At 40.3% G+C, this 25,147-nt stretch overlaps 1 protein-coding gene across 1 annotated transcript in view; it reads right to left on the bottom strand.

Annotated features, from left to right (window-relative positions):
• The window catches only part of FARS2 (phenylalanyl-tRNA synthetase 2, mitochondrial), a 194,996-nt gene that overhangs the window by 156,354 nt on the left and 13,495 nt on the right, over positions 1-25,147 (bottom strand). The window contains exon 3 of the mRNA XM_082014600.1: positions 18,105-18,236. Within this exon, the coding sequence (XP_081870726.1) occupies positions 18,105-18,236 (132 nt within the window). The remainder of the gene's footprint in view (positions 1-18,104; positions 18,237-25,147) is intronic.

The following is a 25,147-nucleotide window of genomic DNA, read 5'->3' as shown; positions in this document are numbered from 1 at the left end:
TTAGAAAAGGATGACAAGGTAGCAATAATGCTGCCCTTACTGAGGACAAACAACCAAATAGGGCCAGTCTCTGAGTGGATGGTAAGGTGACATGGGACAAGTCACTACATTCAGTTGTGTCACAGTTTCCCCTTCTGTAAAAACTGTCTAATAATATAGCTTTTATAAAAGCTATTAAGGCATGCTGCTGAAAAGCGCTACATTGCAGCACTGTTTTTACTATCATCCAACAGAGGGCATTAAGCAGAACAACAAAGATTGGCCATGCTTCTTTCACTGAGCACAGCTAGAGGCAGCGTTCCTCTCAAGTATGTTTTCTCCACATGCCTTAAAAAGCAAGCAAAAACCCAACAGAACAACCAACCACCACAAAAAAACCCCAACGGGTTCATCAAACAGAGGTTTCAGATGAATGCACTTCAGCAGCTGAAGAGGACACAGTGCTAGCAGATCTATACATCAATACTTTCTCAAAGCTATGACACCTACAACAAGTGACCCAGGTCTGGATAGGTGCCAAAACATCACATCTTAAAGGTATTTGCATTATGGCCAACCGTGAGTAAGGAGTTTTTGAGTAAGGGTGGACTCTACTGCAGGAAGCTCGAAGTCTAGTAAGGCTAAGGAATAGTGGAAGAGGAATGCAAGGTCGCAGGAAAACATTGGTCTTCTATATACCCCTTTCAAGCCATCAGACTTTACAGCTTATCTTAAGGTTTTTCAGTTGACATGTCCTTAAAAGAACAAAACCATCTCCCTCAATTTAATTTAGGAAAAAAAACCCCAAACAAAAATTAAAAAAAAGTGTGATTCCTCACACCTTCTCTCTGTTCCAGTTACAGCTGCTACTGTGTCTTAAACTTGAGCTTTCAAGTTCAAGCTACTCTTTTTTTATTCCCCATTTTCACCAGTGCTCAACTCCTCATACTTATTCCTAACAACAGCGTTTTACTCCAGTCCTACCCCTTCCTCATGATGCTTTTCTGGTCTCCCAGAGGAAGATTTCAGCTTCCATTTCACATCCCTGCAGACACGGCAAGCAAGTCCACATACTGGATTATTGAAACAAAAACTGTCATTCTACAAGAATAGGCTGGGAGTTGAGTAAGCAAATCAAAGTCAGTGGAGCAGGTCACAGACCCTTTACAGAGGCCTTCAGTCACCTGTCAAACACCTTTCCTGTGCAAGGCATGTGTCCAGAACCAGGAGTAAAGCAATGCTTGGGACAAATCCTAGCCCTCCAAATTCAGTGTCTTGCACAAGACTTCCACAGGTGGTGGAGAATAAGAGCTGATGATCTCAGGCAGGCATCTCCCCTGCTGTCACGCTTCCTTGACACAGTTTCCTCTGCTGTGGTTTGAAAATCATCTTGGGGCTGTCCTTTAGCTGCCATCATACTCGCTGCAATTAATCCCTTCTGCTACAAAGCCTTTTGGGTATCTCCAGGGAGCCTGGGAAGGCCCTGCCAGCTCTGTATTGCACAAACATGTGGAACACAAAAAAGAAATTATAGATTTAGTGCCCCTTAGTTCACCTTCCTCAAACTCCACCTGTGAATTGTACAGTCACAGAGCTTTCCCCTAACTTAAGGTGCATGCATTTTTCTTCAAGTCCCATGAGAAGAGAGATAATGAAAGCGAGATGGGAGTAAAGCAGCAAAAAGGTCACAAAAGGGGAAGTCTAGCTTTTCAAATTTGAGCCTTTCAAGGAAAGAGTTGCTGATTTTCTCTTCCTGCAGAGTATCATAAGGCAACAAGAAGGTCATTGTAGGGGAACACTGGCTTTTTCAAAGTTGAGCCTTTCAAGGAGAGAATTAATGATTTTCTCTCACTGCTGAGTATCACACCTGCAGGTGTGGTGGAAAGCACAGAAGATAAGAGGGTGTCTGTTCAAAATAAGTGAAGTAAAGGATTTGCATTTCTTTTTGTGACTGTGTTTCCACCTCTAAGAATTATTATGTTAATTTGTTCTACAAAAACAATGCCAACCTGATCTCACGCTCGGGGCATGCCTGTTGCAAGTGGCTGCTGTTCCTTCCCTTCCCCTGAACACTTTTAAACCTGATGGCCAATTTAATAAAGAGCACCAGAAGGTGGGAGGTCTCTGATGGCTGCTAAAAAAGTTTCATCTAATTATTGACCCATGAAGAAGAGGCAAGAATGTGAGACCATTCTCTGTCCGACATCAGAGAGCCCACAGAGGTCTATAGGAAATGATTGGTTGCACTACTCCTGCAACTGCTCCTAAACATGGTTTAGGATGACCCGACTTTCTACCTGTCTCATCTTCTAATTGCACTCCCTCTTGTTTTTAAATACCATTTTCATAGAAGTATCCAGTAGGAAACTCCAGGGTGATGGCAGTATTTATGAATGGTCTGTAATGTAACAATAAGGAAAAAAAAAAAAAAATCAGTTACCAGTCATGTATGTGTAAAAATTATGCCTACTGATGATCTTTCATACTCCCCTACTCTCCCTCCCGTTTTTCAGAGTTAGTGCTTCTTGACAGCCACAAAGATGACAAATACAGAACTACTGATGGGGCACCACAAAAATCACTTTATTTTCTTTTCACTGAATTACAGTCGTATAATATTGAGTGCTTCTTTCTTTCTACCCCAGGATGTACAGGTTTGCTTCTACTGAGATTATTTGTATCGATTAACAGTAGAGAAGCAGAAACAGCACAAATTATACTTTTTTGAGCAACTCCGCTCAGCATCACATGCTGCCAAAACAAAGCAGCAGCTTGTTCCTTGTCCCACTAGGACAGCAGCTCATAGGGTCACATTTAAAGAAACCCAGATACTCACCAGTGCATCACTTATCACCTGGGTACTATTATAAAACCAAAAAACCACAGACATAGCATAGAACAACTTAGGAAATCTACAGAGGATGCTACAACATTTGCCTACTGTTTGCTTACAGCTCCTCCAATCAGTCATATGCAAAACGTGGCAAATGCTTATGCACAGCCTGTTCCACTTCACTATTGAAGAGTGAAAGCTGATAGCAACATAGGAAAATAACTTTTGTTTAAAACTACTGTATGATTAAGTGCATTTTCGGATGGCTTAAGTGAACTCCAGCTTCCTGTTCTGGAGTGGCTCAAGTAAATGCCGACTTTCTTTGTTCCTATTGCTCGTGTGCCTATGATGTGCAAGAGCTGCAACTCAGAGAAGTTATTAAACCTCCTCTGAACATGGCCAGAACCTCAGATGGCAAGGAACCATACAAGTAAATAAATAACCACAAGAGGGCAGACACAGGACAAACTGCCCCTTGTGAGCAGAGAACCCTAGAGAAAATAACCTCTTCTTTATAAGATGAACTGCCAGCTCTTATTAAATAAAGAAGCAGCAGCAAATGCCAATATAGGTAGTGTACAGTTTTCCTTTCTAAGATCGCCAGCTTTTATTCAGTAAGAATAGAAAGCAATTTAGCACTTCTACAAGTGAGTAATTCTGCCCGTCTTTGATTGTGATATGATGGGTTCTAATACAGTAGCAGAGATATCTTGGCAGTTATAGTTTCTGCTGTGAGCCATGCAGTAGTATTGTACTAAGAATATATTTCCCTGAGACGAAAAAAGGAGTCCAAGTCAGTAGTCTGACTGTCACTTTTGAAACATGCTCAGCAAGTCTAAAATAATATGAGAAAAGGATTCCCCTCACTGTACCACCCCTTTTGGAATAATTCATTAGCTAAATACTTTTCAACCCATACAGGCTAAGATTAAGTCCTAACTGGAGGCTCTTGCCTTATTTAAATGGATCCTACGAAGTTTTCTTCTATTATAATCCCCACTGCTGTTTTGCATCAATCACTGTTCTAAAAGAAAACTCAGTAAATCCACTTTAATTATTTTTTTTTAAACAGAAAAATCTCTGAATTACAATGTCAGCGACAATCTCTGTCATTAGCATAAAGACAACTGGTACTTTTGAATGAGCAATGCAAACTTCAGGACTGGAAGAAACATTCTTCTGTTACTTTTTCCTGTCTTCTCACAATTTTAAGATAAAGATGAGATTAAAGTTATTGCTCATTGCAGGGTGAGAAGCTGAAGAGCTCAAACTGTCACCACCAGCTTATGGGCTTTTTGTTGGGATTTTTTTTTCTTTTTTCTTGATAAAGCCAACATTTTGACATAGAGAATACAGAATTTGCCAAGATTTTCAAATATTCAGCTAAAGTGTTTAAATAATCGAAATGTCTTCAAAAGCAAGGAAACAAACAACTCCTTTTTATCCCTCCACTCTCCTTTTGGACAAAAAGAAAACAGATGCAAGATGATTTCCACAGTTACCTCTTAAATGCCATTTGTTGATATATACAAAAGTTTCCTGGGACTCTGCCAGAATATTTAGGATCAAACTTATTGATGCTCACCGCATAGTCACCAGACTACGTAATTTATGGCACCCGTTCTCTTCAGGAAAAAGGAGACATTGCTTTAATATCTATTAGTAATCTGTCACTGTTATTTACATGGGAAAGAAGTATTAATAAAGGCTGGCATTTTTCTCCGATTCATTTTAGGTGCAGCAGCAGATCCCACTCGAAACTGTTTGGTGCGCTGCCTGGAACAGGCTGTTGCCTCCCCGTGGCTGTGCTGCGGATGCCTTCCAGCAGCAGGGAGGTGCCAAACCTGTTGTACACTCTGTTCTTCCTTCTGGAAACACGATTATCCTCCTGTGGTGCATTGATCCTGGCTGGAGGCCAGGCGCCCACCAAAGATGCTCCATCACTCCCCTCCTCAGCTGGACAGGGCAGAGAAAATAGAATGAAAAGCTCGTGGGTTGAGATAGAGGCAGGGAGAGGTCACTCACCAATTACCGTCATGGGCAAAACAGACTCAACTTGGGAAAAAATTAATCTAATTTATTGCCAATCAGATCAGAGTAGAGATAATGAGAAATAAAACCAAATCTTAAAAACACCTTCCCCCCACTCCTCCTTTCTTCCCAGGCTCAATTTCACTCCCATTTTCTCTACCACCTCCCCACTCCGAGCAGATCATGGGGACGGGGAATGGGAGTTGTGGTCAGTTCATCACACACTGTCTCTGCCACTCCTTGCTCCTCAGGGGAAGGACTCCTCACACTCTGCCCTGCTCCAGCCTGGGGTCCCTCCCACAGAGAACAGTCCTCCATGAACTTTTCCAACATGAGTCTTTCCCATGGGCTGCAGTTCTTCACCAACTGCATCAGCCTGGGTCCCTTCCACAGGGTGCCGTCCTTCAGGAACAGACGGCTCCAGCCTGGGTCCCCCGCGGGGTCACAAGTCCTGCCAGTAAACCCACTCCAGCCTGGGCTCCTCTCTCCACTGGGCCACAGGTCCTGCCAGGAGCCTGCTCCAGTGCGGGCTTCCCACAGGGTCACAGCCTCCTGCTCCAGCGTGGGGCCCTCCCCAGGCTGCAGGTGGAGATCTGCTCCAGCGTGAAGCTCCATGGGCTGCAAGGGCACAGCTGGCCCCACCATGGTCTTCATCACAGGCTGCAGGGGAATCTCTGCTCTGGTGCCTGGAGCACCTCCTGCCCCTCCTTCTTCACTGGCCTTGGTATCTGCAGAGTTGTATCTCTCACATATTCTCACTCCTCTCTCCGGCTGCAGTTGCCACTGACCCCCTCCCTCCCCTCACCCCCCTTCCTAAGTCTGTTATCCCAGAGGCACTACCAGTGTCGCTGATGGGCTCGGACTTGACCAGCAGTGGGTCTGTCTTGGAGCCGGCTGGCATTGTCTCTACTGGACATAGGGGAAGCTTCTAGCAGCTTCTCATAGAAGCCACCTCTGTAGCCACCCCGTCAGCAAAACCTTGCTATGCAAACCCAATATACCTTCACAGTGTAACAACCTCCTCCTGCACACCTTTTTATTTATGTGTTACAGGTTTTATCGCCTCTACTGCTTGTAGACACTGCATGTTCATGAATGCTGAACAGGAAAGCAAATCTGGATATCTGAAGATGAAGCCCAAGCAAAATTGACGCTAAGTTATTCTTTGTAATACAAGCCAAAACGGCACCAGTGGAGCTGACTTACATACTTTTACAAAACTAGAGTTTATAACATAAAAAGGTTATTCTGTTGGCAGGCAGTAGCAACAGAGAAATGGTGACCAAACTCTGGCTCTTGAGCTGTTCTGTGTTTGCTTACACACAATTCAAACAAAGGTCCCCAGCCAAGGCTCGCCCATGTGGTCAGCTGTGGATCACTATGCACTGGCACACAGACAGCTGGGCAATCCAATCTTCTCAGCCTCCAGCTGAAATAAGCCATGAGAGTCTGGTATCACTGGCTCGGCCTGGACTGCTGCCACAACTGGCCCATCATCACTGGAAGCCACTGCTCTCTCCCAACTGTGACATGCTCGCATTTCCCTTCCCCACTCTTTACCCTCTAAAGACATGTGTCTCATGACTCAGCTGGAGACTGTGATAAATGGTATGGAGTTGGGAAGGCTGACCACCCATACGATACCACCAGTTTGTTATTTTCTTAATATAGTAGCAGAGCAGAGAGGGAGAGAGACATGTGTTAGCCTCCAGCAGTCACGCAGGAGACCCGTGTTCACCCATTCCTCTCACCAACTAGAAAATTGAAAGACAAGAAATGATGCACAACAGAAACATCCTAACCAAAACCTCCCCCTCCACAAATAAGAAGTCAAGTTTGTATTTGCGATCTAGTGAAGAGAAATACTTCCCAAAATGCTTGATCTAATCTCAGCTGAACTGAAACTATCTCAGCTGAGCTTTGGATAGCAGAGTCAGGAACAGTTAGAAACATGCCTGTAAAATCTCTTCTCCACCCTCAGCTGGGTAGTCCTGATAGATGTCCTGGGAACAGCAAAAATTAATATTGCAACACAACAAAAAAAACCCCACAGGGTATCCTAGCCTGATGAGGAATTATATTAGGCTCATTGGACCAACTCCTCACTGATTAAAAACATTCAGCATTCATCACATAACAGTGTAGTAATTCAATAGTATTATTTAGCTGTATTTTCATTTGCATAAAGAAAGCCAAGGGAAACACCATCTCTGTGCTATAAATTGTTGCTCTTCAAGGTTTTTTTTGTTTTACTTTGGGAGCTGCTTAATAAACTACATCCATCATTATTTAGCCTTCTCTTGTGTGTGGTGCTGTAGTCCTCTTGCTGGATCCCAAGGAGACAAATCATAGTGAATTACTAAACCTTTAACTTACTTTTGATTAAAAAAGACTAAAGGGAAGGAGAGGTAATACATACACATGGGCAAAGTGCTTCAAAGGCAATAGAAACTTTGGAAGATGCAGCTGCACATTCTCCCACCTCTTTGTTTTCTTTTTTAAAACCCCAAATGGACTAAAATCAGCCTCACATATACCAGGGAGGAGCTTTAATTCGCTGGAAAGATGTACCATGCACCAGTCAATCACATAATCACTCTTGCTAGTTTCATGTGTTAGAGATACTGTTAGACTATTTTTCACAGGCATTTTTGTGCAGGAGAAAATGAAGCATGAAGACAAAGTAGTTTCCTAAATTGCTAAGATAAGGAACATACATTCCAACCAAAAATGTAGTCTTCACCAGGAAAGGGAAATTATCCTCTAAATCCATTGACAGTACTACTCTAATGCTCAGCTGGCAAAATCATATGGAGCCACAAACTTAAATGGCCATCCAAGTTCTATAATAACTACTTCAAGATTCAATCCTATACTTGTTTTCCCACAAACACCCCTGTAAATAAATAACACATTTCCCAGAAAGAGGTGTAATAGGATTGTCATAAAATGGAATACTGTATTTGTTCACTCTACAGAAACACATCCAGATTGGGAGTAAGCTTCTATTAACTCTTTTGAGGAACACCAACTCTAACATACATAATGAACCTGTCAAAGGTAATAAAATCAGAGAAAGCACCATTTCAAAAATTTTATGGGTTCCTTCTGGATAAAAAACTTGATCATCACCTCTGCGCAACTCATTTGTGTGTTTTGGCTTACTTATCAAGGCAAGACAAAGACTTCAGGCAAGACAAAGACTTCCTTCCAGTCAGTTCAAAAGAAACCAAACTAAAATCAAACCCCAAAGACAATCTTCATCCAAATGCGGGAAATAAAACTCTCTCCAATTTCTTCTCTGAGTGCGATGAAACGAGATAGAAGAAATAGCTTTTCTATATAAGAGTCATCCCAATTTAAAAATACATGCTCTTTAGACACTTGAACCTCCAAAATCCCGAAAGTCCAGATCTAATCCTGCCAAAACTTAAAGCACAAGCTACGGCCCAGCTCATGTGTAAATAGGTAGCAGTGCTGTGTCTATTCCCTTTGCTGGACTGGGATGTCTAGCAAACCATCACTGAGGTTTGCAATCACGAAGGAGGCTGGCACTAACCAGTCTCAAGATGCTGAGAAAGCGGCCGATACTTCTGCTGTCACTGGCTATAAGCAATTCCTTTACAGCCAAGAGATGTGGCAGTCAACTAAGGACAGCTAACTGCCCCCCCCACGCCCCTCACGTTTACACGTCTGGGCCTTTATATGAACTATTCAAAGGTTAAAAGTTAAGCACATGCTTAACCATTTTGCTGGTAGCTACCCAGGTGACAACAATCACAGCTCCTCTCCTTGTACAGACAGGCTGGATCACCACAAATTTTTAGGGAAAATCAGGTCCTCTGCCCTACTACTTATTCCCTTTTAAATTGGTCAGCATTGTCTTAGGTACACACTTCTCTGGATATGCCATGTACACACATTTGTGGGTAACTATATGAAATGCTACAGAATACAGATAAAAATTCAATCACATCTTTCTCTAAAAGACCACAACTCCACACCAGCTCCATGTTTGACTGGCCAAAGCAAAATTTCAGTGGCTGCCAGCTCAAACAGAGTGTCTCTCAAACTAGCCAGCTGTGACAATCAGTTTTTCTGTTTACACTGGGGTGTGGAGAAAACCACATGCACACAAAAATAAAAATAGGCCAAATCTGTCTCATTCTGTATTTATTTGGCCACTGATTTGTTCTACTTGTCTCACTCTGTGTTTATTTTTATATATACACACACACACACACACGTATATGTATGTATGTGCAAATGTAAATCACTAGGATGAACTGAGACAAAGGTGACCCAGGAGCTGAGATACAAAGCTTGGAGCTACCTCCAGTTTCTGCCACAGGCAACTTCTGAGACCCTTGGGAAGCCAAACTCAGATGCTTCCTAATTTCCCATTAATTTCATTTAATCTGACACATTGTCTTTGTGAGACATTCACTCAACCTTCAGGTACCTGCCTAAATTAGGAGACCAGGCTCCCCCTGCAGCCAGTCATAGAAAGAGGTTGCCCAGCAGACTGGTCCAGAAAACAAGCTCCATATACTCAAAACACACTGGAAGACCTTCTTTCTCTATTGAATATATAAGGACTGTAGGAAAGCTAACTGTAAGACAACTAAAGACAACTAAAGTTTTTGTCCGCAGTGTGCATGTGCACATGTGTTGGTCTCCTGTGCACTTTAGCTTCAGGCAATAAAAAGAGGAATGGCAACACTTCGCTATCTCCTAAAGGTCTCAGGAGTATAAGCACAGGCAAGGCTGGGAAATATCAAGGTACTGCAGTGATGTGATCATACAGCAGACAAACAGTGACCTAAAAAGAACAGAGTTTAACCCCCGAGAAGTTTGTGATGGGGAGCTGTGAAGCTTACGCAGCAGACTTGAATTGCTTTGGATGTACTGTGTGGGAAGAACCAGCCCATCCAACAGTTTTACCTCATGTTCTTGGGAGGCCCTGGGTGCTCAAGACACTAATACCTCTGTAATTTTAATTTCACCTTGAAGAGTTGCGGCGATGTATTTTAAATGCATTATATTTACCCTTATACGCTATATTCATATAGACACATACAGCGTTAACTATTTCAAGGTCCCCACAGAGAGCTGTTGGCGTAGACAGAACATGGGTCTGCATACTATTTAAGCCACATGCACCATCTGCTCCAACATTTTAATATAATTTACCAGGCAAGAGCTGAGCAGGAAAATAACTGCTAGGTGAAAGATATTAAATTTCCCCTTCCCCAAAACACCCCCTGCTGCTTGATATATGAACCAAGCTCACCTATAACTAAAATTTGATTTAAGAACATATTCAGAAATTTAAAAAAAATCCTGTGTCTGCAAGGTAACATTGACATAATTTTTCTGCTAACTATTAATCTGCTGCCCATGGAGAACTGTCCAAACTAATAATCCTTTTGCCAAAAACAAATCAAAAAGGTGTGGGCAGGTTAAGAACTTAAAATTGTTACTTCCTCTCAGGCAGCAGTTTTGATGATCTTCAATAAATGAGTAAAGAAAGATTTAGTTACTGTAGCATTGAAGCCAAACAAGTTCTATATGTTAAGACTTGTATTTGGCTGAAGGTGGCAGCCCTGGGCCAAATACTATTTACATTTTGGAAATAAGTCCTGCAACTGATCATTAAAAGGACTTCCAAATGGGACAGACTTACACTTCAAGAATCAAGTTTCACCACGGAGTGTACACTCATGACAGATAAGCTTCCACGTTTTAAAACAAAAGCAATGATTTCCAGAAGTTATGACAAACTCCTTTCGTCATGTTCAACCGTATTCACGAAGATGTTTAGACAAGGTTAGCAATTTTTTCTTCATTAGAAGTACACACAGAACTAACAAGAAATACAGTACTAGGGAAACTACCTTTGCTATGAATTCAGGATATCACACACATTTTGAAGACCACGACTGCCCAGCAACTTTTAAAACTATAGTTGTATGCAAACTGTTGACAAAAAGTTCCCTCTATAGCCTTACTGAATGCCCAGCACCTGCTCATTTCCTTGCTATGCCGTGACAGTCTCCTACTACACATGCTGGAAAGCTGACAGTTCCTCTTCCAAACCCCTACTCCATTCCCTACTATGTTCACATTGACAAGCAAAAATTAAAAACAAAATTAAAAATTGACTTCTTAATACTGTAGATATCTATGTTTCTTTCTGATGTGGAAGGTAGAAAACTCCACATAGAGCAGGAACGTCTTACCAACTCCTCTTACTGGGAGCCTAAATACAAGCTACCTTCATAATTCATAATCTCAAGAAATGAGACCTCAGCCTGAGCTCCCACCCAGAGCTGAATGGCTGGCTGTGTGCCAGGATGTTTCAAACCACCAGCCAGTGATCGAAAGATCAAAAGCAATCATCTCCGGCAGTCATCACTCAAAAACCTCCCTTCATTTTTCAACTCAAGGCTCATTAAAGGTCAACACAGCAAAATGAATATTAAGAATTACTGTAAAAGGAAAAGAGAAGGCAAAGTTTTTATGCCAGTGTACAAAATCACCACATGCCCACAGCTCGAACATTACACACTCACCTCCTACAGCAGAAAACTGGAGAAGATGCAGGCAGGAGTGATCATGACTATGAGAACATATGGATCAGCTCCACACAGGGAATGACTGTCTCACCAGGACCTTTTGGCCTGGAAAGAAGTCAGTGATGAGAGTTACAACAGAGAGCTGAACAAATCCTAAGTGGTTTAAACAAGGAAGAAGAAACAGCTACTCACTGTCTCTTCTCGCATGAGAGAGAAGGAGCTCTAACTGTGACTCTAACTTGTTGGTCAAAACAAAGTGATTCCTCGTGCAAGTTGAGTTATGCAATTTCTTGCTACAAGACACTGCAAGACAGTAAAGTTTTACCAGGACTCAAAGAACACTTCAATAAATATGAATGGAAGAAAATTCCACAACGAGTACTGAAAACAAATGTACCATTTTCAGCTCGGGAAACGGACAGCTGCAGGAGTGTGTCAGGGAAGGATCAGCATAACCATAGTATCTAAGGCAAATGGAAGATTCTAGTGGGCAGGTCAGTAGGAACGAACACAATTAAAAAAATCAATGAAACTGGATCTGGTGGTCAAGAAGATGAAGACGTATCTGTACTTAAGCAGTAAACCATGAAGACTTACCTGTTCCTGCACTCTTGAAACATGTAACTGTCATGAGGTCAGCAGAATCCTCAGTAACCAGGGTAAAGAGGGCAGGAGGAGATTGTGACCACCGACTCAACTGAGGGACGATGCAAATTACCCCACGCTCCTTCTAGGAGCATGCGTGCCGATTTAAATCGGCATTTAATAAGCAATGAGGTAATTACCAGCCAATGAATGGAAACTTGGGTGGGTTCTCTATTATTTTCATCACTAATCATGTAATGGAATATGTGGCGATTCCTCCGTGTGGTGCGCTGGCTTTGTGGAGTACCACCTAGCACCCATATCTGCGCAAATATGCTATAAAATACCTCTACTCTGTGTGTATATTGGCGTGTTGCACACCAGGCATACGATCCTACTTTTGGGACAACAACCATGCCTGTTCCACCCATCTTTTAGGCACCTGCTTGGGATGCTGTCGTGAAACAGGGATACTGGGACGCCCAGGACTTTGGTTTGATCTGCTGTGCCATCCTTAGTTTATTTTCTTGCATACCTCAGGAGTTCAAAAACAACATGAGAAGTCTTACAAAAAATTAAGGAATTCTCTTTCAAGTTTTTTTGTTTTGTTTTGATTTGTTTGTGGGTTTGTTTTTTTTAGGGTGGGGTGTTTGTTTCAGGGTTTTTTTTCTTTTTAAATGATTGGGGTTTACAGTCTCTTGGTTTGGAGGTAAATTTTAGTCCAATTTTCTTGCTTCTGTCACCAGCTAACATATTCTGCAACACTGAGTGCTGAGAACATTGCCATTGATTTCAATCAGCGAAGGATCACACCCTAACTGCTTCCAATTTCACAGGTACTAAGCAGCACTATGTGATCGCAGCCCCTGAGTAAGCAGCGTCCTGTATTCAAAGCTTTGAATCGTATAACTCCATACAGACCTGGGAACTTCAACGCCTACCAATGAACACCAGCTTTGCAAATCTGGGTTAACAAACTCCTGAAGCACAGAAATAAATAGCTTACATACTACTAATTGGTATTAGTTCTACTGAACCACAAAATTTCCTTGTATTCTCATCATGGACCTAAAACTGAGAGTACTTGCTACTATACTTAAACTGTAAAGTTTCTATATTTTTCGCAGTGTTAACCAGAATAAAAATAACTTTTCTTCATAACAAAATTTATACATAACATTCCTATTAAAGTTATGCATCCAGGTACAGTTTAAGACAAAAAACAAAGCACACATAAAAATGGGAAGTTAAACAGTACAATAAGTTAGATTTTGTACTTTTTATTGAACATTGATTATAATAGTGATCTTCTATGTTCACATTATACCAAATAATTGCTCTAGTTTAGCACCATCAGCCTTAAGGGAACATGTAACATCATTCCTTACAATTCAGTGCATCTTTGCAGCAGTGCATATTTTTTCAATAACTATATAAAAACACTGTCAAAGGGTATATAATTTTCTTTTAAAAATGGCAACTATCACTGTTAGAAAATAGTAAGTAACACCATATTCTCCATTTTGTTAGTAGTAGGAGACTTTCCTGAACACAAACAGCTCTTAAAAAATACTCAATATCTGGATTGGCTTTAATGGAAATGGTACTTACAGCCTTCATCAAACTTTATTTGCTCATCCACACACCAAGACAACAGAAACCTTGCTTGCTGTTAACACAGAAAATCTGAATGATTCAGAAGACTGGATCATCACCACCACCCAGTGAATGACTAAGAATGAGGCTGGCTCTCCCTCCCTGGGCAAATCCCAATCTGGTTTAACATTTCAAGAATGTGAAATTTCAAGGGTGAGATAAAGCACTATGGAAGTCCACGTATGATAAAGTTGCAACAAAAAGTGCTGTTTTGTTCTGTTGCCTCTCATATCTTATTCTTTATCACACCTGTGCTGTGGAGATCTACGTCAGAAACTAGAAATATAGTTTGCTAAGAAGCATGCAGGAAAAAGAAGAGAGGACCATAGAGACTCTTCACAGACCTCAAAAGGAAAAAGTAGAGTAAGAAAGCAGGTGATGAAGAGTACTATCAATACATTTGAACCTATTTGACAATTTTTCCCTATATAAAATGTATTTCTATTTGCATGTACTAAATATCTCTTTCACTTCTATTTAAAAGTCACTGAAATCAAAGAAAGGCTCCATCCAAAACATAAGAAGGCATCATAAAAATTCAATAGGATATTGTCTTTCAGAAAATAACTGAATATTATAAATATAATAAATACAAATAACAATATATTAAACATAATATGAAAGAAATAAAAATAATAATAAAAATATAAACAAATTTAATGCTGGTTGCATGGGGCATGAAAGGTACAATAGAAATCTTCACTCAAGAGTAAAAAAAAAAAATCTTAAAATGATCTGTCAATACCACCAAAATTTGCTGGATGAGGTTAATCTCCAAGGAACTATAGTGAGGTTATTTTGGGCAGGAATTCATCATTATAAGACATGCCAGTTCAATAGAAACTTCTGCCAACATGAAGAAACAGCTACTTAGGGCTAGTGTCTGCCAACATAAAGAAACAGCTACTTGTGGCATGGTCCTTGTCTTTTCATCCCTCCACAAGGCTTCTTCAGTTATTCTGCATTTTTGTTGTGTTTCATATATACTCTTATATGAATTTTTTTTCCAACAAAACAAAAATGAAAAGAAAAATAATCTGTGCTGAAGCATCCTGACTGTTTAAATTGTAACTACCATAGATAATCAGGCACATCCAACTTCTGCTTTTAGTGACTGCTGCCAATTGCCTCACGTACCAGTCTTTCGTATTCAACCAACAACACACAAAACAAAAGGACTTGAGGATTTTGAAGTTAAAAGCTCTCTTCCTTTCCCTTTGGAAAATGTTGTCTTATGGAAGGAAAAGCAATGCCTGCCAGCAAACAATCCATTTCAGAAATACATATTTCAATAGTCAATATCAAGCAAAAAATACCCATAAAACAAAAATCCCAAACTGCAAGGTACTAGAAATGTTGTAGATCATATTGCAAAAAAAAAAAAATTCTGCAAACTCATCAGTTTCTTCTCCAGTTTTTAATCAGCAAGCTGTACAGTACACCATGAAAAGATCTTTCTGCATTTGCCTGGTGAACTGGCACACCTAGAATGAAATATTTCTTCATCATCAGAAGATGCTGATGCATAAAAGCATCAGCTTTTAGCCAGCCAAAAATGAGTAATGTTTCTCTTTTTCATTCAGTTCTATTTTGTTGTTGTCTGGTAGAGCCCTTGAAGAGATTGAGACAGGAATGGGAAGTTTGCAGTGCGTATTCTAGACATCTGACAAAGAAGTAAGAGCATCTAGGTTTAGGCACCAGCATTGTCGCCCTCATCAGAGGGCATAGGTCTGTGGTATGAGTCAGTGCTTTGAGGTTAGATGCTTTCATGTTGGGCAATGGGATACTTACCTGTAGTTAAAGAATTTTGTTATTAGTGAAGAAATGGTGGGGATAAAAAAACCCACAAACCACCCCCCCCCCCAAAAAAAAAACCCAAACCCACAAGACCAAAACCAAAACCAAACCTACAACCTAGTGTTTTTCTGAGTAGCTCACCTCAGTTTCTTTTGCCTGGAAATCTCCACTGACTGAAAATAACACTGCCTACTATAAAGATGAACAGTCAGTAGCTGAAAAAAAAGACACAAGGACAGAGCTGTTGGGAAGTCACAGGCTGCCTTCCCAAGTTTGATGAAGTTCCTATTCCTTGTTGATCTGCACTAATTTAAAATGAAAGGATTTAAAACTGAAACTTTGGTGTTTCAAAGAAATTTATGGGCGTGGGACTAGAGTTATAAGTAATATCCATTGATCATGGATACTGGAGGCATTAAGAACATTCTAAAGGTAAAAAAAGGAAACTATGAAAAAACTACTGCTATTGAAATGTGGGATGGCTTTGGAAGGCACTTGAGTTCTGCTAGTAAAAAAAAGATGAAGGAGCTAGGAAAGAAAACTTTCACCCTTATCCTTTCACAGAGAATCTCCTTTATGGACTTGTGGATTTTCAATTTTGGGCAAAAGCAGCTTGCTGCTGTAACGCAGTAAAAAAAAAATTCTATGAGTTAGTAATAGTAAACTTGGCTTCACCATAAATAGATGAAAGTTGACACACCAGGAGCCTACTGGGGCTTTAAATCCTTGCAAAAGAAGATTACAGAAGAAAATACTCAAAGCAACAATAGGCAGGGAAGACTGGTGTTTGACTCCTTACCTGACTGAAAACGTGATCTACTTTGTCCTAATTGTTACTTTAAACCAAATAAGCTAATTGTTAGCCAACATAATTATTAGCCACACTTTTCCTTCACTTTTGGTAAACAGATTCCAGTGCTTCAATAAAATCATGCTGAGATATATTAGACTCAGCTTTTGTAGCCAAGTGTTTTTGCAGAGCTACTGGAGGGAGCAGAAAAACAAAACTCTGGCTACATAAAGTGCAATTCTCTCTAAATTAATTGAAAAAACAATTGGCACTTCCACAACTGAATTTGTACTCTCTAAAAATATCTTGCTAGTAAAGTGAAAGAATCTTTTTTTGTTTGTTTTAATAATTCAAGTCTAAACATCATTCAAAAGCTAGACTTGAGTTACTAAATTCATGAGTTCTTGCAAGATTAGAATTACAATGAATAGTTAGGAGAGTTTTGGTGCACAAGGTATATAATTTTGAAGACCATAATTCAGAAAGAGTAAATTGAAAACTTTGACCGCTTTAGAAAGAATTGGTGTTTCATGCACATTCACAATGCATACAGTAATTGTTCAGATGCCACAGTTTAGCTCTTCTCACACATTAAGGAACTTAAACATTAAGAACTGAGCAACATAAAAGCTTTTCAAGAAGAAAGCCTGGCCACTGGTGTGTTACATCTGGTAATAATATTACACAGTAGTCTTTCACTTCTGAGGCCAATCAGAAGCTGTATTATATTTACCACACCATGAACATAATATCCTGAGAAAGAATTTAAGCATAAACACACGGGGGAAAAACTCTGGAAGAGGTTTTATCTTTTTAAAAGGAAAATGATCACATTAAAATAAGTGCAAACTTTGAGGAAAACAAGCAGTGCCAAGTTAACTGTGGCCAAAATTGAGCCATTCATGGTTATTACACTTGGACTTCAACAGAAAGAATTTCGAGCACTTAAAAATTGATGATAGCTGAGGAAACCAACCGCAAAAAAAATCAACTCAGTATAACTTAGCCATCTGAAAGTACACGTGTGAGAATTAAATGGATCATATGCCCAAAGGCTCCCATGCCTAATACATAGTACTGGAAGACACTGAACAACAGAGGTCTGAGCACATTCACTCTGCCCTGTGCTTACAAAGAATTGCCTATTCTCAGCTGTTGAAAAAACAAGCACGTAAAATTCTCTACATAAAAATAATCAGGAAAAACCCCACCGATTTCTCCTGTCTTTTTGTACTTATGTGTAAGTTTTTGAACGCAAAATCGTCAGGTAACATCGCTCTGTAATAATTTTGATTAAAACAAATTATGTTGCTCTTAATGCAGTTTACAACCTCATAAGTAGTGAATCTCAGGAGAAAAGAAACAAAACAAAAGCAAAAAGCAACCCTACCATTTACTGAGTGACCAAATGTCAATGTGAAAGATACCACATTCCTCTTTCTATACTTCAGCGATACAGGAGCACTCTGATATTCCTAGTATCCTAGGGGATACTATTTGCTTATCACACTCTAAATCATAACTATGAATGCACTTGACGTCTCTTGGAAGCGAAAAAAACCCACACCCCCCAATTTGTCAGTTTCTCTTTTAAAGCTGACATCTGTCTGTCTCCCTACTGCACAGAATAAAAGGCAAGCTTTCTGTTCGCAGGCTCCAGATCACTCACTCAACTGCTACCTTAAAATCACAGCATGCAAGGGCTGCATTCCACCTGAGGACTGTTTGTGGCGGCTGCCACGAACGGAGATGCCTGCGCTCACCGGGAGAGAAGGGGGCACTTCAGACTGTGAAGCTGATTGCGCTGGAAGCGTTTGCTAACAGAGATGTCAATGAAGTAAAGGAGTTTCCGTACCTGAATTAACTAGCTGTTGCTCCATGACCCCGCAGCCCAGGACCTCCATCCATTCTCCTTGGAAGTTGATCTCCATCTCAAAGGAAGGGTGAGTAAACGGAAAGTAGCAGTCCACCCATCTGACTTGCAATCCTGTAGGTGTTTAAAAAAAATACATAAATATGAAGGGTATATGCTTAAAAGGCCATCCCTCCAACCATCTGTAAAACCTGCCTTTCAACTAATGACACCAATTACAGCAGTCCAGAGAAAACAAATAGCAAACAAGCTAATTTACAACACTTGTGCAAGGCAATAAATCTTAAAACTTGTGGGAAAAAATGACCATGTCTTTTCTAATATGAAAAATGCTTTGTGCAATTCAAGCACCCTTTGAAACCAAATCAATCATTTGTCAAACTCTAGGAACCACCTGGCATTGAACAAAAATGAGCCAAGATCATGGGAAAGTCAGTAATTTTGTTATTCTTTGCACCAGGAAATGATTAACCACTCCTCAATGGAAAAGCTAAGTCTGTAATTTTTACTTAGTATTTTATAGATCAGCTAGACAAGTAATTTTTTTCATCAGAACCTATTTAAAATACAAAAGTATTCTTTCTGTATATGTTTAAATATGAAAGTTAAAAGTAGATATTAATACACACAAATAGAAATATATATATACAGAGTTGTACATTATTAAGGTACACTATATACCAACACATACGGAGTACTCTGGACCCAGGAGACAAGAGTTTAACTTTGTGTGGATGTGAAGTGTAAGAGAAAGGCACTACTGGGTAATTCCTCCTCCTCCCCAGCTCCGCACCTCGGCAAGTACCACTGCGCAGAGCGAGGAAACAAATCCCTGGCATCTCAGAGCAGCGGAGCCAGAAGAGGGCAAAGTCTACAGTGCCACCAAAAGCAGAGGTGTTGTCAAGGCCCTCGTTATATTTGATGAGTTTTAGTTCTTGTAACGATTTACACAAGCTTTGTTTCGCTAAAGAGTTTTTTCTAGCCATTAGGTGTCAGGAAAAAAAGAAGTCTCAGAAACATGAACCGTAAAAACTTGGAAGAGAATCGAACTGCAAATTCTGTGAGCTAATGCCTTCAGCCCAATCCCATTTTTCCCTTTAGTTAAGCCAAATGCTAGTCAGCATTCGGATCATTAACAACCAAGCAGGTCCAGTTCTGAAAATAAGCGGCACAGCAAAGGTTGTTTGGGTGACAGTAACTGTTAACACCCTTGGTTTGATTTTCAGGCTATTTTGGGTTTGTTTCATGAAAGGAACTTAAAACATGAAATTGCATGATTTATACTGACAGTTTTTCAAATTAAAGCATTTTCTGCAGCCTCAAGGATTACATTTTCTTTGATTACTTCTGAAACATTAAATGTGGATACAGAAACAACAAGTTACAACAAAAGTGTACATACATAGTCAAAACATAAAACACTTAATGGTTAATGGGGAACCTCTTTGGATGCTATGAACTTTCAAATGGAGAAGCAGGTTTCAAAACAAACACATTGGTACTTCCAGATTTTCTTTTCTCTCTTAAAAATCAACCTCGGGAAGTTATATGAATGATAAAAAAGGTATTTTGAGAATTTTATACACAGAACTCAGAAAACTGTAAGTATCAGCAATTATGTCATTCATAACTGTACTGCAACTTACAGCAATCACTTTATTGTTTTTTTGTCTGCATAACAATAAAACAAATTCAAGATGAAAAAGGTCATGCGTATACAACAGTATGGTTATCAGGAAATTAAAATAATGTTTTCCGCACTTGGTACAAACGCATTTTTAATCCTAGGGCTGTACAACTCTGCATTCACTGTAAAGCTATGCACATATAAAATATCTCCATTTAGCTTGCAAAATCTGCAGCTGCAGCAAGAATGACATTGAATATTCAAATAGTTTTGTGTTCAGTAACAACATTCCGACAATGGTTTCTTTTTAAACTTCTGATTACTTCAAAATGAAGCTCTGGGAAAAAATTATTTCTCTGCTTTTGTTCTTGATTAAAATGCATTTTAAAAGGCAAAAACATTAATTGAAAGCTCTTTTTACATTTTGAATTTTAATGCATATTAGTACCTGAGGCACTTGTTTTAAATGCAAATAAGCAAACAAACAAAAGTCTGAATAAAATAAAACAAATTCACAATGAAGAAACAACTCTCACCTTCATTCTGTTTTCTGAATTAACAGTTAATCCCATATATCACAATAATTTTATTCATACAGTAGCCAGGACAACTGGGAATACCTCTGTAGTTTACATTTAACTGTTCTTTCATAGTTTTGGCTCTGGAGGACTTTGCTGAAAAGCAGAGGGTGCTCAGCTTTTGGCAAGATTAAGCCTTCTAACTGCATTTCTATAGACTGTCACAGAATAAATGGGTACATTTACTATTTAGATACAAAATATTGTCTTGGTGCTCAATATATTTGTAAGGAATAAAGGGCATTGCTGACACTGAGCAAATTAAACCACTAAAGACTTAAAAGGATTATATTAGGCTTTCTGTAGTACTATATAATTTACCTGATTAGGCCTAATTTATTTATTCAGATACAGCCTATGAAATGCTGGCAAAAATGATCTTTTCTAGAAATTTTAGGAGGCCAAGAGATGTGTATCTGTCTTAAACCACAGAGGCACTTAAAAGAGCACAGTGCTGAATCAAACCAAAGACTGATCACTAGATACAAACTCAGTAATTTTCCTAGTTCAAAGAAATGATTTGTATTAGCAGAGGACACTTGCTCGTTTCACAGCCTCACACGGGAGCGTTCATGGGAGCCCTTCCAGTGGGCACATGCCCATAGTAACTGTGGTGGGCTGACCCTGGATGGAGGCCAGGTGCCCACCAAAGATGCTCTATCACTGCCCTCCTCAGCTGGGCAGGGCAGAGAAAATGTAATGAAGAGCTCGTGGGTCGAGATAAGGGCAGGGAGAGGTCACTCATCAATTGCCGTCATGGGCAAAACAGACTCAACTCGGGAAAAAATTAATTTAATTTATTGCAATCAAAAGTCAGAGTAGGATAATGAGAAATAAAACGAAATCTTAAAAACACCTTCCCCCCACTTCTCCCTTCTTCCCAGGCTCAACTTGACTCCCAGTTTCTTTATGTCCTCCACCCGGAGTGGCACAGGGGAACAGGGAACGGGGGTTGTGGTCAGTTCATCACACGCTGTCTCTGCCATTGCTTCCTCCTCAGAGGAAGGACTCCTCGCACTCTCCCCCTGCTCCAGCATGGGGTCTCTCCCACAGGAGACAGCTCTCCATGAACTTCTCCAACGTGGGTCCTTCCCACGGGCTGCAGTTCTTCACCAACTGCTCCAGCCTGGGTCCCTTTCCCGGAGTGCCGTCCTTCAGGAACAGACGGCTCCAGCCTGTGCCCCCACGGGGTCACAAGTCCTGCCAGCAAACCTGCTCCAGCCTGGGCTCCTCTCCCCACAGGCCCACAGGTCCTGCCAGGAGCCTGCTCCAGCATGGGCTTCCCACTGGGTCACAGCCTCCTTTGGGCATCCACCTGCTCCGGCGTGGGGTCCTTCTTGGGCTGCAGGTGGAGATCTGCTCCCCCGTGGAGCTCCATGGGCTGCAGGGGGACAGCCTGCCTCACCGTGGTCTTCACCATGGGCTGCAGGGGAATCTCTGCTCTGGTGCCTGGAGCAACTCCTGCCCCTCCTTCTGCTCTGACCTTGGTGTCTGCAGAGTTGTCTCTCTCAAATATTCTCAACTCCTCTCTCCAGCTGCAGTTGCTGCTGTGCCCTTTTTTTCCCCTTCTTAACTCTGTTACCCCAGAGGTGCTACCACCATCGGTGACAGACTCGGCCTTGGCCAGCAGCGGGTCCATCTTGGAGCCAGCTGGCACTGGCTCTGTCGGACACAGGGGAAGCTTCTAGCAGCTTCTCACAGAAGCCACCCCTGCAGCCCCCACCGCTACAAAAACCTTGCCACGCAAGGTTACATCTTAGGGATGTAACCTTAAGGACACTTACATGTCATATCTCCAATGAGTAAGAAAAAAGTGAATAGTTATTGTTATTTCCAAGTACTGAATCCAGGTACGGAATTGGTCATAGCCTACTCTCAAAAATAACATTTATATCAGACATTAAGCTAAGCAAGTATCTGTCAGTGCGAGCCTAATTGAGTCTCATAATGAAAAAGGCTTGACCAACGGCACTAAATAAGAAAAAAAAACCCCAACACATTAAAGCAGCCTATTGCTAATATTATTCTGTTGCTAATAGAAGCAACAAAGCCAGAGACCCAGATGGTCTTCACTGACCAGAAATTCTCTTTGTTGCTGTGAGGATTATTTTTAGAGGAGGAGTCTATGGGAGAAAAAAGGAGAGGAACACAAGGCGGGTGCTGAGGAGCACAGAAGGTATTGAGCCGTAGCAACTCGAGGGGTGTGCTGATTTTTAAGTACTCTGCACCTCATTGCTTCGGCTAATTCATCTCACTTGCAGCAGACAGGAGCTGGCTGCCCATAAACCTGTGTTAGCTCACCTTATTATTAGCCAGACCATTATGTCCTAAATAAAAGATTTTATTTTTTTAAACTCTTTACACTCATAGATCTCCATGCACTCGAAGGAGATATCTGTACAACAGAGTTAAGAAGAAGAAAGAGCAGAAAAACGTGTTCGATTTAAAAGACACTCAGCGGTTGTTCAGTCAGAACCAGCAGCAGCAAAGCCATCAGTCAAAGCACGCCATTACTCACCCTCCCATCTTCTCTTGCCAGTGCCTAGGAACTGGGTAGATAATATGGGACAGAAGTGAATTTTGGGCCATTTAATGTAAAGCAACAAATCACAGAACCAGCACACAGTCATTCTTTTCTTTTTGCTCTAGTAAGATGACTTCTGAATCTCTCAGGATCCTTAAAGCTTTTGGCAAACTACAGAGGGGTTAGAGAAAGAACTGGATTTGGGAAAGACTAACTGACTAACTTTATGAAGAAACCTAAGACAGCTAACCTTGGAAAGCCTCATTACGAGGTAACTGAAATGAGACAGAACAGACTTCCTACACTGATGGATCTGCATGTGGAGATGGAGGTGTAAGTTAAATTAGTGGATTTTAAGTGTGCACCGTATCTGGAGGTAAGAGAGAAAAACTAAGAAATGTGATCTCTAGGCGTAATATTTGAAATAGCTTCCTGACAGCAAAATCTCATGAAAGAAACTGAAAGACCACCACTTGTAGGATGCAAAATCAGACATGGCATATCAGTAGAAAATGTCATAAAAAGAACTATCTTATATTGTCAAGTATTTAAGACAATTGATTGCATGCTCCAGATCTTTCCCTGCCTCTAATATCCATTATTCATTTGCCTGTTGGCAAAGCCAGGAAGAAATAAAAAGACAAACATTGGGAATATATGTAGGCGAAGATTTTCATGGTCTTTGACCTTCCTCATGACAGCCTAGTGATATTTAAGCAACTTTTGTTCTATTGTTTACTGGCACATGCAGTCAACACTAAAGTATCCAGATAGTGTGGGATGAATCAGGTAAAGCAAAACTGGCTCATTAAATATTATGTAATCTAGTGCAACACATATCTGAAATGAAATGAAAAAAAAAAAAAAAAAAAAGAGAAAAGTTAGTGGTCTGACCTTCCTGCAGAGCTCCTCAATCTATCATCACCCTTAGCTGGTAAATTCAGAGAAGCACTGCAGAAGCACAGCTATCCAAGTGCAGGAGTTCTGGCCTAAGCTAGTTTATGCAAAACTAAATTGCATGTCTGTGCATTCATGGTAGACTTAACCTGCAATCCAAACAATCTGCCTATGAATAACAGTTGACTGTATAACAATGCAACATTTCAATAGCTTACTGCAGCTATGATCATGTTATCCTGCTAGAAAAGATGTGCAACTTCACTGCAATATTCTGCTGACAGCACAGGCTGTAAAGAATACAACTGATGTGAAGTATAAAAGGAATGAAATTTTTGCTTTTAACAGAACGTGGGGCCTTATGGAATATCCACATGAAAGAAAAATATAGAATTTTTCCAAGAGCAATAAATGGAGTGAAATACATTTTAAATTTTAAGTTAAAATCTACAGGAGTTGAGACAAAAAAGTAATCAAAAGTATTGTGTAAAGTGAGGAGTAAAATGAAAGTTAAAACGTGACAGCTGTCAAAAGACAGATTTAATTATGTGTCCCCCAGGTCACTTGCACTGCACCCATATCATATGTCTAGTGCCTAGCACAAAGTTTGCTTCTTCAAATATTACCTTCCTGTTTTTATTGACACCTTACAAGAAGATCAAGAAGGTGACAGGGCGAGAGCTTAATATTTCCATGAATGGGGGGGAGATATAATTAAAATTAAATCACTAACTATATCTTGTCTTTGTATTTCAGGAAAAATACTGGGGGCATAGAAATAGAAAACCTCTACAGCAAGAAGGCAGCACCTACTTTTAGTCTGTAGGTTTACAATAATTTAAGAATATATTTTTAATGTCTTTATAGCTACTGTGTGGACTGTAGAACTAGTAATAGACAACATACTGAAGCTTAAAGTGCAGCATCTGTCAACAGTTAGTGAAGGATGTCACTGCAGTCTCAGATATCACTAGTAACTCCTAGGAATTGCTCACTTTAAACAACATTCTCAGCATCTGAGGTTGATCTGAAAATACTATTCTTACTATTACTCACTTTCATCCTAATTTTGTATGTTTCAAAAGGCCACTGTTAAGTAAAATAAAACCACAAGAAAATCTGAACTCAGGAACTTAAAAAAATTTTGTCCAGGTGGAATAGAACAAAAAAAATTTTGTGCAGGTGGAATAGAACAAAAAGTGGTAAAAGTTTTGCTTGCTGTAAATCCACCTTTAGAATTTAAAAAAAATACTCAAGCAGTCATATATAGGACTTGCTACCATTATCAACTGACTCTTGGAACTACTGCTCTAAATGCAGTGGGCATCTTAAAAGAGCTTTGAAAGTAGCCAGGATATTCTGTGTATTCTAATACTACCCAGTATTCCCTCAACAGAAA

Source organism: Phaethon aethereus (assembly GCF_964289735.1).
Source record: "Phaethon aethereus genome assembly, chromosome: 2".
Taxonomy (NCBI): domain Eukaryota; kingdom Metazoa; phylum Chordata; class Aves; order Phaethontiformes; family Phaethontidae; genus Phaethon; species Phaethon aethereus.
The sequence above is the reverse complement of the archived record's forward strand: the minus strand, read 5'-3'. Positions and strand labels throughout refer to the sequence as shown.